This window comes from Poecilia reticulata, linkage group LG22, assembly GCF_000633615.1.
Source record: "Poecilia reticulata strain Guanapo linkage group LG22, Guppy_female_1.0+MT, whole genome shotgun sequence".
Classification (NCBI taxonomy): Eukaryota; Metazoa; Chordata; class Actinopteri; order Cyprinodontiformes; family Poeciliidae; genus Poecilia; species Poecilia reticulata.
Window position 1 is genome coordinate 14273547 of NC_024352.1, and position 11093 is coordinate 14284639.

Sequence of the window (11093 nt, forward strand, 5' to 3'; positions counted from 1 at the left end):
AACCATAAGTAAAGGTGCTCGGCTTTTCATTTACTTTGGAATACAGGATTTAGAGTAAATAGAAGACACAACAAACAACAAGAATCAATAGGAAGTAGAAGTTAAAAACAGACCGTCCATCTAAGCCCAAAATGTATAACGTCTATTGTCTAAAAAGTGTGAAGGATGGAGCCAAAGATTTTGTCTAAATTTCCTTCTTTCTTTTTTTCCTTTATCTATTCCTTTCTTTGTTTCATTCTATTTCCTTATTTTATTTCTCTTTTATTTGCTTTTTTTTTTTATAAAACAACTGGAATTAATTCTGTGTCCACATTACATTTCCACTGACGGAAAGGCAAAATAATCAAAACTAATGTTCAGATGATCTGAAATATAATGCTAAAAGTGCTTTTTTTATTTAACAGAGATATCTCTTTGAAATAGCCTTCAGTTGAGTATTTTTGACCATAAATATGTATTTCAATCATACACGTTTATAAATATTCATGTCTATGCTTTCAACATCAAAAACGTCATGACGTAACGTCCGCTTTTGCGTTGCCGAACTGTTTGGTTCTTTGGAGCCACCGTAGTTGGCGCAGCAAAAGATTATTATTTTTTAATTTTTAACTCTAAGATGCGTATCCTTTTGATACAACGTTTTTTCAGAAATAGTGAAAAATAAGAGCGCATCTGCGAAAGTCCACGTCAGACTGTATGACGTGGAAAAGTTTTGATATCTGGTGGGGGTCGGAGTTCACCATAATCTGATGATGTCATCGTCTGAAGATGGCTGAAGGGTGAGAGAGAAGTCGCCAAATAATTGTTGTTTTTTGTCTTATTTTATGTAGTAGCGGTGTGATATTAAACTGAACTGATTCTTGCTGAACTGCTTGTCTCATAAGTGTTGATATCGGCAATTTGTTGTTACTATGGTGATCTGCAGCTTTAGAAATGAGTTCAGGAAGTGGATTTGTTTACCAAAACATAGCAGCGATAGCTCTAGCTTAGCCTAGTTAGCTTAGTATTAAAACTGCTTAAATCTCCAAATCAAAACCACCAGACTGAACGCGTTCGTAGTTTCTACACCAATTACTAATATTCAGCCTTCGAAGTTGCAATAACTCGCCTTCCTTGACGTTTAATCGTATATTTGTCTAACAGCTGACGCTAGCACAGACCTTATCTTTCTCGGCAGTGTTTGACAAACAGAAACACTGAGAATAGCCGCCTTTAAACTGTGCTAACACAAACACACTATTTATTTTTTAAAATAAATATCTGGTATTTTTGAAAATGTGTCTTCTACAGAGAAGGCTGGTGGGGAGGTTGGTTTCAGCAGAGCTACCAGGCCGTGAAAGACAAGGTAATCATTTCGCTATATTAACACAGTTAAAATAAATGTATGTTTTGTGTTTATCTGATGCATCGGCCTCAGCCTGTATAGTTGTTTGCAGTATGAAACTGCATGTTATTTCATGCAGTTATTATTTCTCTTCTGTCTCTGTCTGAGCAAACGTGTTACTCAGCTTTGTGGATATCTTTTTCTATTTTTTTTGCTATCATTTTTTTTAGAAACTATTTGCACGACAACCTTTTTTTTAGAGCTTGGCAAGCATATTTTGATACTGACGCCAAGGTCAATTGTTTAAGTAACTAATTAAAGGGAATTACTCTGGGATACATAATGTCCTTTCATTTGCTGTCCGAGTTTTGACAAGATAACGAATATTCGTTCAGCAAAGTGTTTTTCTAAATGTTCTATCAGTGTTTTAATGTAATGAGAGGCATTAATTCTTATTTTATAATTAAGTTAAAGACATTTGAAAACAGTGCATCTAAACCTGAGGTGTTAAACCTGCAGCTCTAAAACCTCATATGGCTTTTATTACCCTTGACCTAGATTTCTTTATATTAATTTTCTAACAATAGAAAGCAAATACCCTACTGTCCATTTTTTTTAAAGGAAGCCATCATCTGTAACGCCAATTGGCTTCTCTCTACTCCAAATTATGTTTTTCTTCTCTTGTAAACTTTGATATTTGAAATTAGCCTCCTGTGTCAAATTAATTGTAACATTTTAGTATAATGTTTAAATTCATGCAAATGTGCATCACAAAAGCCAACAGAGGCACATTTGAGGATGGATGTATTTATTTGGCATCAGATTAGTTGAAACTGTTAAACTAAAGGTGGTGCAGTTGGTAGAGCTGTTGCCTTGCAGCAAGAAGGTTCTGGGTTCGATTCCGGGCCCCGGGTCTTTCTGCATGGAGTTTGCATGTTCTCCCTGTGCATGCGTGGGTTTTCTCCGGGTACTCCGGTTTCCTCCCACAGTCCAAAAACATGGCTGTCAGGTTAATTGGCCTCTCCAAATTGCCCCTGGGTGTGTGTGTGTGTGCGCATGGTTGTTTGTCCTGTGTGTCTTTGTGTTGCCCTGCGACAGACTGGCGACCTGTACAGTGTGATCCTGCCTCTCGCCCGGAACGTTAGCTGGAGATGGGCACCAGCAATCCTCCCCACCCCACTAAGGGACAAGGGTGTAAAAAAAATGGATGGATGGATGTTAAACTAAAGTGACAGTGGTGAAAATCTATGTCTAAAATTCAATGTTCCATTGGGTGTAAACCTGTGGACTACTTACTTACCTTTTTACAAGTAACGTTTGGAATCTTTGTCAAGATCTCATATAGTCAATGAATATAAAAAAATCATTGCTTGCTCACCACATTTGGAAGAACATGTCCCTGACAGAGACATCTGCTTCACCCCACAAACTCTGTGGTTTAATGATGAGTTGGTATAAAGTTATGACGCAGTGAAATAGAAATTCTCTTGAACTTTTTTTGGACATGTTACCAATTTTTATTTATTTTTTTTGAACTTTTGAATATGTTTTGATATTGACTTTTAGTTTAGTTACCGACTTCCAGTTTGAGCTCAAAAGACTTGAGCCAAAAAGATGCAAGCCTTTTTGTTATTGTAGTTTTCTCAACTTTGTTTTCTGACCTAAGCAATTAACTATGACAAAGCAATTATCTGACTTTTTTTTCTGTTTATCTGACTCTCTGCCCTGCAGTCATCTGAGGCCTTAGAATTCCTAAAGCGAGACCTGACAGAGTTCTCCACTGTGGTTCAGCATGACACGGCCTGCTCGATCGTGGCTACAGCCAATGCTGTCAAAAACAAGCTTGCTGTAAGTCTTTGTCATTTTTGCCATAAAAAAAAAAAAAACAACAACAAAAAAACAAGTGTTCTCGACATTCCACTGCATCATCTATGTTTCTTTCCAGGTGGAAGGGTCTTCTGAGACAACAGAGAAGGTGAAGAAGAGCCTGTCTAGTTTCTTGGGGGTGATAACAGACACTCTTGCTCCACCTCCTGATAAAACCATTGATTGCGATGTGATCACATTGGTAGCAACGCCAGCAGGAACCACAGAGGTATACGACAGTTCTAAGGTCAGTATTGAATACTTGTAACAATAAAGAAGTAAACAAAACTGCAGAGTGAGATTTTTAATTCTTTCTAAGACGGTGGCGTCCAAAGTCGGCATGTTTTAGTTCTGGAGGACTGGAGCTGGACACTCACGTTCAAAGATATTCATGCCACCATTCAAAGCTATACAAACCTGTCCAGGGACTTAATTCAGCACCACTTTCAGACATTTTTAAATCGATACAAAGTCTCCAAAGTAAATGTGCAAAGCGAAGACTAAAACCCAGTCAAAATGAACGCCTATGTTCAAGTTGAGAATTTGTAGAAAGACTTGAAAATTGATGTTCAAATTAAAGGCATACCTGACACTGTAATTCCAGGTTAAGATGTGTGTTAAATCAGAGATCACTTGTTAGAACTGATAAAAATCGATGGTGCAAGATCCGATGAGCTGGACAGGATTTCAGCAGCATCTGTGACCATAACACTTGACCAACGTTAATAGAAGACGTGCGTGATGTGTAATACCTTGTTTTTTTTAGCTTGACATTTTGTTTTCTGTGTTTATCTCTGAAGAAGCATTATTTCATCATGGTTTTCCCTCTCTCCTTCCCTCTCTCTCTGCACAGGGACACGAAGCATTATGGTTTTCAATTTCAGCAGGCATCTTGTAAAAACTTATTTGAGGAGTTAGTGTGCCGCTACAGTAAATAAATAACGCCTAAGAGGCTCGTATTGTTTTTCTGTTTCACTTGAACTTTTCTCTCCACTCTCCTGGCAGTACGATTTGATAGTACTCTCAAGAATATGAGCCAATAAAACACAAGGCAAAAAATAAAAATAAAAAAAATGTGAAGTCTTGCTGCCTGAGCAGGTATTCCTCTGGGATCAGCCGCTAACCTGACAGCTGGCTTTTTAAAGACTTTTCTGAACATAACCTGCTTCTGTGCAGGTTTTCTGGGAAATTCCCCCGGAAGCATTCAGCAGTATGCTTGTTTGAGGGTATCTCTGGTTTTAATTTGTTTGTGAATGGACCAGCAGTTGAAAGTGAACACATGATTTGTATGTGTGAATAAAACAACCATTGTTCAATAGTTTATTTCAAAAGTTCTGTGTCTTTTCCCGCAGGCGCGTCTCTACAGTTTGCAGGCTGACCCTGCTACGTACTGCAATGAGCCTGATGGTGAGATGGAGATTAGTGAAGCAGTTTTTATGAGGCCTGAAACATTGTCTTTATGATTGAAACTATTATTGTGGTCAGATGTGCTTTGTTTTTTTTCCCCTCCATATATTCTTTGAAGAGAACAAAATCAGTTTTTTTTTTTTTACATTTGCACCTGATTTTATCAACATAGATATTTTGAATTTAAATGTTACAGTAATATTGTCAAACATTTCTGTTTTTTTGTGAAGCCTTTCTACATAACGGACATCATTTTTTCCCGTACTGCAGGCCCTCCTGAGCAGTTTGACTGCTGGCTGTCCAGATTCAGTCTGGACGAGAAGAAAGGCGAAATATCAGAACTTTTGGTCAACAGTCCATCTATACGAGCTCTCTACACCAAAATGGTATCTCTTTTTAGTTCTCAACGTTTTTAACTTCCTGCTTGTCTTTTTTTAAATTTTTATCTAAGATATGCAATAAAGGGAGTTTCTCTTTACTCCAGGTTCCAGCTGCTGTGTCCCATTCAGAATTCTGGCAGAGATATTTCTACAAGGTCTTCCAGCTGGATCAGGTACACTGACATGTTTATTTGAAAATATAGAAGCAAAAACAGCAAATGAAATAACTGCAGGTGGCTTCTAAGATGTGAATCTGCAAGTTAGATATTTGTCATGGCTTACTGAGGAACAATATGTATAATTTATACTATATTTATCTGATACAATACGGTTGTAAGGTAAATGTCAAGTGCCCATAAACAGAACCGGTGAATGTGTGTTTTTTTGATGGTGTCATCTGCTTGAAGATTGATGTTTATTTATTTATTTTTCCTAGTAATATGGAATGAAGGCCAGCCATTCATTTTAGTAGAATGTGTTGAGTGACATCTGCTGGAGAATCCTGGAATTGCCCAGGACTTTCAGGAATTCAAGCATAAAAAGGCTTTGATGCTCAAGAGTTATAGCAGAGAACCAACTTTAAATTGGATCTTTAGACATTTTTACAACAACTTATCATAAAGACTGAATGTTTATTTATCTGAAAGAGCGATTCTCAAAAGAGCCAAAATGTCCTTAATTATGTATATCAATTATTACAGGTTTTATTGTAATAATTGACCCGTTACATTTAGATTGATCCAACACGTCACTGGTGCTGAAAATGTCTAATTTTGAGCCGTCTTCATGCTACCAGAAGATTTATTGCTGCTATTCCGATGTCTATCAGATCATTTTTCTTATTTAAGAACCTTTCCACGCATCAGATTTCATTATACTAAATGTCAACAGCATTAACATGCAGAATCAGTAGCAAAGCATCACTTTATTACTGTCCCAGTATAAAAACTTGCTTTGCAGCCAGGTGCAAACATAATCAAACAGAATCACTTGATGAAAGTAGCCAAAAAAAAAAACCTCAGGAAAAAACGTAGCACAAGTATCAGACTAAACTGACTACAAAAAATGACACCCAGTCATATTTTGAATGCATGTAGTGACAGAGAGAATAGATGCATAATATGTGCTAAGCATCACAGACTTGTCCTTTGGTAATGCATACCCTCCCTTTTACCCTTCTTGATTTTTTTGGTTTATTCACTTTGGGTGAATCTGAGCATCGCTGCTGACATATGATGCTTTCATCCCTTTGATCAGGACAAAATGTGTAAAAGTCAGTTAAATAGGATGTTTTTCCTCAAAGCTGTTGCAGTTCTGTGTGGAAGAACCTACACACCTAGAATAAAAGTGTGACCTAAGATTTTGAAAATGGCTTAGCATACGAGTCACAAAATATTCTGAGTCTTTGCCACTAAAGCCTCGTGGGCAAAGACAGAGTTTGACGGAGCTTGAGGAACTCTTAGATTTAGAAATGAATAAAGAAATCAAATGAGGGCTGCGGTAAAACTTTTGACAGAACTGTAAAATATCACCAACATCAAAACCTTGTAATATTTAGAGCAATAAAACATGAATTTTTTTGTGCCGTGTTCAGGAGGAGGCGAGGAGAGTGGTCCTGAAGCAAAGAGCAGAGCAAAGTGCTCACATAGAGACCCTTGGATGGGAGGAGGAGGAGGAGGGTATGCAGGCAACAAACAATCTGTCAGCTTTCCTGTAAAGCCTTTCACTCACTGTGTTCTCTGGTGTTTCTGATCACGTTTCAGATGATTTTATTGGAGCTGCTTCACCAACTCATCTTCCCCTCGCGTCCCCGTCAGACACCAACCCATCCGCCAGAGCTGCAGCTCCCGCTGAGACCACCCTGATGAGCCCTGTCCTCTCTCCGAGCGAAGAGCCCAACACCACGCTCTCGGTCAGCAGCGACAGCATCAGCCTGCCCACGCAGGTGGAGGTGCAGCCTCCGCCCGCCGCCACAGAGCTCACCAAGAAACTGAACGAAGCAACGCTGGAGGACGTCGTCGACAACAAACCGGAAGAGCAGAAGACTGAAAGGAGCGACTCGGCTCCAGAGGCTCAGGCGGAGCCGTCCGCTGCGACGTCAGTGCGAAGTCCTGCTTCTAAACAAGCAGAGGTGGCGAAAGAGGAGGGGCCGCAAGACCTGAGAGTGTTTGAGCTCAACTCCGACAGCGGAAAGTCAACGCCCTCCAACAACGGCAAGAAAGGTACAACGCCGTGTTATCGCTGCGCCTCGTACTGAGAACTTAATAGTTTTAGAAGCTTCTCATTGTTGGGCTTTTGTCCTGCAGGCTCTAGCACAGACGTCAGCGAGGACTGGGAGAAGGACTTTGACCTTGACATGACAGAAGAAGAAGTCCAACTGGCTCTGTCTAAAATAGAGGATACTGGAGAGGTAAGTCTGGAAGAAGTATCTGGAGAGAACCCACACGTTCACATGGAGGATATTAAAACTTCATGAAGAAAAATCCCAGGCTGGGACTCGAACGCACCTTGCTGCCCTGTACAAAACTCATAATCTATGAAATCAATGCAAAAAACAATTTAATGCTGTAAAGCAGTTATAGGAGGACAAAGTCCTAAGAATGTATTTATCATTTTAAAAGACCCACCAGCTGGATTAAGAGTAATTAAAATTCATTAGTTTTGCAGATCTAACCAGGCAGGGGGAAAAAAATACATTTATCCTCGTTTGTGTTTAAATTTATGCTCTCTAAACTGCGGAGGTTCACATAAAGGATAACGAGTTGTAACTTTATTATGTCGGATAAATATTCAGGAGGTCGGGGATGTTTTGCTAATTCTCTCCTTCCTTCTCCTCTTACCAGCTGGACGAAGACTGGGAGAACTGGGACTGAGAGCCTCACAAGCAGAACACGTCTCGCTCTCAAAGCAGTCTAGAACCGTGCTTCTTGTGTTTTAACTCTTTCCACTCTGTCACTGTGTCATGATTGTCAGTTGGGGTTTTTCTAGCTGGTTTGGACCATCCGGTAAACCTGTTGAAAAAGAGAAACCTCAAGGGCAATAAGAGCTGGACTGCTTTGTCAGCTGTCAGATCAGAGCAGGTAAACGTCTCTAGAGAGGTTTCTGAGCGTCCTCTCGTGTAGAAAGCTTTTGACACTACTGTACAGCGGGTTGCAATTTTTCTGACGTTGAAGCTAGCCAGCATTCGAAGTCAGTTAGGTTTTGCAGCGGCAGAGAAGTTGCTTTCTTTTTTTCCTCTTTATGCCATTAAAAACATCTCATGTTGCGAGTTTTAAACGTGGGCCGCCAGATGGCCAATAAACTGTAATGCTGCTTGTCACCTTTATAAGATGAAAGCGATCATTGAATGGAGGTCCATTTCGTGTTTCTTGTCTTTCCTCGTTTTTCATTTTTAATATGCAAGCGAATCCAGCAAAATGGAACAAATATTCTGGCCTTCTTTTCATTTTGGATTCCTCTTGACTTTGATCCTAAGGCCTTGCAGACACACACGGCGGTGTGACGACTTGATCCAAATGTTTCCCTTCCCCGTTTGCTCCCTCACATCCTTTAATTCGATATTTAAGCCTGTTGCTCACTGTATATTAGTTTATGTCGCCTTCAAACACACCACATGGGTTATGAATGTCTTGTTTGATTAGAGAGAACTAGTTAACCACTGGTCACATTTGATGATGGGGAATTAAAACTGGTATGATATCTGATCCTTGACTTTAAGGGTAGCATCTCTTTCTATTTACTTGTTTGAGAAAGAACGTATTGAGTTTCTCTGTTGGTTGGGAAAGCTCAGCAGATGGTGTGCCAAGCAGACCAAGGAGCACGCTCCACGCTTTTGTTTTTTTTTTTTTTTTTTTTGTTTCTTTTCACCTGTACCGTATCTGAGAAAACTAAGCCAAGAGGTGTAATATTTACATTGGAATAAATGCTTAATTATTGTAATTATCTGCTTTTGATTGCATGTCTGTGCAATGACAATATGCAAAACATTGTACAGATGGTTATCGTTGAGTTGTATGTTTTACTTTGTTGTTGTTTTGAGGCTGTTATTCAAGCCTTTGTTGCATGTCTGTAATTTTCAGCTGTGTATCTCCTTCAGTTTCAGCTGTTCTGCACACATCTGTCTTCAGAGCTGTCAGGATTATTTTTCAAGTATTTCACTTGATCTCTCAAATGATTATAATCATTAAAAAAAAATAATGCCAACTATAATTCTTGTCATGAATTACCGCATATTTCTGGTTGGCGGTTCTTGGATGAATACAAGCCCCTCCTGTGTCTAATCGTCAAAAAAAGTGTAGAAAACTGAGTTTGTGGGAGTATCGGGTTTTCACAAATGGGTTTCCTAAATTCAAACAGCTTTAAAAAAAATCTGTAAACAGTACACAATATTTTTTTTTTATATTATTGTTTTTATTCATCTCAATACATAACTCTTGTAATGTCCTAAAACTGTCAGGGAAAATGCTTTTCCGTATATTGAAAAATTTAAGAAAACTTCCACCTGCATATCAGAGAATGTTTGTTCAGCGCAGAATAAATCCCGTTTGGGTTTAATCAGTCTAAATGTTTTAGATTATGAACTGGAACTAATCTGGTGGGATCCAGATTTCTTGAAAACTGTGCAATAATAAGAATTGCAGTTAAAGCATTTACACCATTCGCACCAAATCCACTTCGTTGGCTCTCTGAACGTCACAGATGGGTGGAGTACCCAATAAGAGTAGCACAACTTTAACATATTTTGCTCAAGTAAATTAAAAAGTTACATCTGAAAAAAATTACACAAAAGTGAAAAGGTATTTTGTAATAAGGGTGATTAAGCACCGAATAAAAAAAAAAAAACAGCAAAAAACATTAGACCTTTCATGTTTAAACATGTCACTAGACAGACAAAAATATATAGTTGTGTGCAAATTCTGGTATTTTAAAGACTAAAAAACTAATTTATGTGAATAATGTAATTCTAAAGAAATTAACTTTTTTTAGAATATAACATTTATGAAACTAATATTTACAATTTGTAATGCGCACACAACTTCATAATGACAAAACCAACCACCAGACGGCGCTGTTGCTCCACCCAGTGATCCTCCGTCAGAACTTGCCACTCCTTTTCTTTCAGCAGCATCCATCTCGCATCTTATTAGCCACAATATTCCTCTCTCATAATTTGGTGTTGCAGTTTCCACATTTCTACAAGGAATCGCTTAATTAATTACCTTGTCTTGCTGTGTCAAGGGAAGGATTTAGTAATGTGTTGTGAGGATGTGTATCTGGAGGCATCAGATGGGTAAAATGTAGGTCACAGTGGAGGGACACCTGTGCAGCTGGCTGCCTCTGCAACATGGATGCTGCTGGTAAAAATGGCTTCTGTCTGAGTATGTCTGTCTGGATTTTTTTTTTTTGTGGTTTTTTGTTTTGTTTTGCAGAATACGTGTGGAGGGTGGAGTTTCCAGTCCCCCCCCTCCCTCCCCAACATGGTGACTAATAAGAAAATTATTGAAATGTTAATTGCTTTCAGTAATTAAATTCAAAAAGCTATATCATATAGGTTAATTACACATACTCTGATCTATATAATTTTGATGATTATGTCTTACAGATAATAATATAGTTATTAAAAAAATTCAAACATTACATACAACCATATAAAAAAAAGAGCTTTGGTGCAGAGGTGTTATGTTATTGAATACACAGTTATAGAGACGAGACTGCTGACTTGTCAGCTGTTCAGCAGATGATCATTGACATTGTACCGAAGCTGAATGTTTACGGACTGCTGTCTAAGCAGTAGAAGGAAAAGTGCAGAAAATAAGAGTTTCAGTTTTTAAATTGAATTAGCAATGTAAAGTAACTTTCAATGATATTACCAAATTTAATTTAAAAAAATTGACTGCTAATCCCATCAGTTTATTTGGCAGCATTGTTTGTGAATATGATCACTTCCATACGTTTTGTTAAATCAGAAGCCATACATCTGCAGACATATTTTCCCCAACAATTTTATAAAATTCTGGTACATTTGTGAACAAAGTATTATTAGCTTAAAACCTCCTTGAAGAGTTGTCAGGGCATATTGTCTCCAGGTTTCACCAATGAAAACAACATTTGGAGTT

At 38.3% G+C, this 11093-nt stretch overlaps 1 protein-coding gene across 1 annotated transcript; it reads left to right on the forward strand.

Annotated features, from left to right (window-relative positions):
- Nucleotides 1-591: 591 nt before the first annotated feature.
- bsdc1 (BSD domain containing 1) lies at nucleotides 592-9183 on the forward strand. The gene is made up of 11 exons (XM_008399620.2): nucleotides 592-779; nucleotides 1291-1345; nucleotides 3056-3172; nucleotides 3270-3437; nucleotides 4543-4597; nucleotides 4868-4983; nucleotides 5082-5150; nucleotides 6572-6656; nucleotides 6741-7199; nucleotides 7284-7387; nucleotides 7821-9183. The coding sequence occupies exons 1-11, from the start codon at nucleotides 769-771 to the stop codon at nucleotides 7848-7850; spliced, it is 1269 nt and encodes a 422-aa protein (XP_008397842.1). The 5' UTR covers nucleotides 592-768; the 3' UTR covers nucleotides 7851-9183.
- The last annotated feature ends 1910 nt before the right edge of the window (nucleotides 9184-11093 follow it).

Coding starts and splice junctions, on each gene's coding strand:
- bsdc1 (XM_008399620.2), top strand. Junction 3,173..3,269: donor CTGTCAAAAACAAGCTTGCT/GTAAGTCTTTGT, acceptor GTTTCTTTCCAG/GTGGAAGGGTCTTCTGAGAC. Junction 3,438..4,542: donor AGGTATACGACAGTTCTAAG/GTCAGTATTGAA, acceptor CTTTTCCCGCAG/GCGCGTCTCTACAGTTTGCA.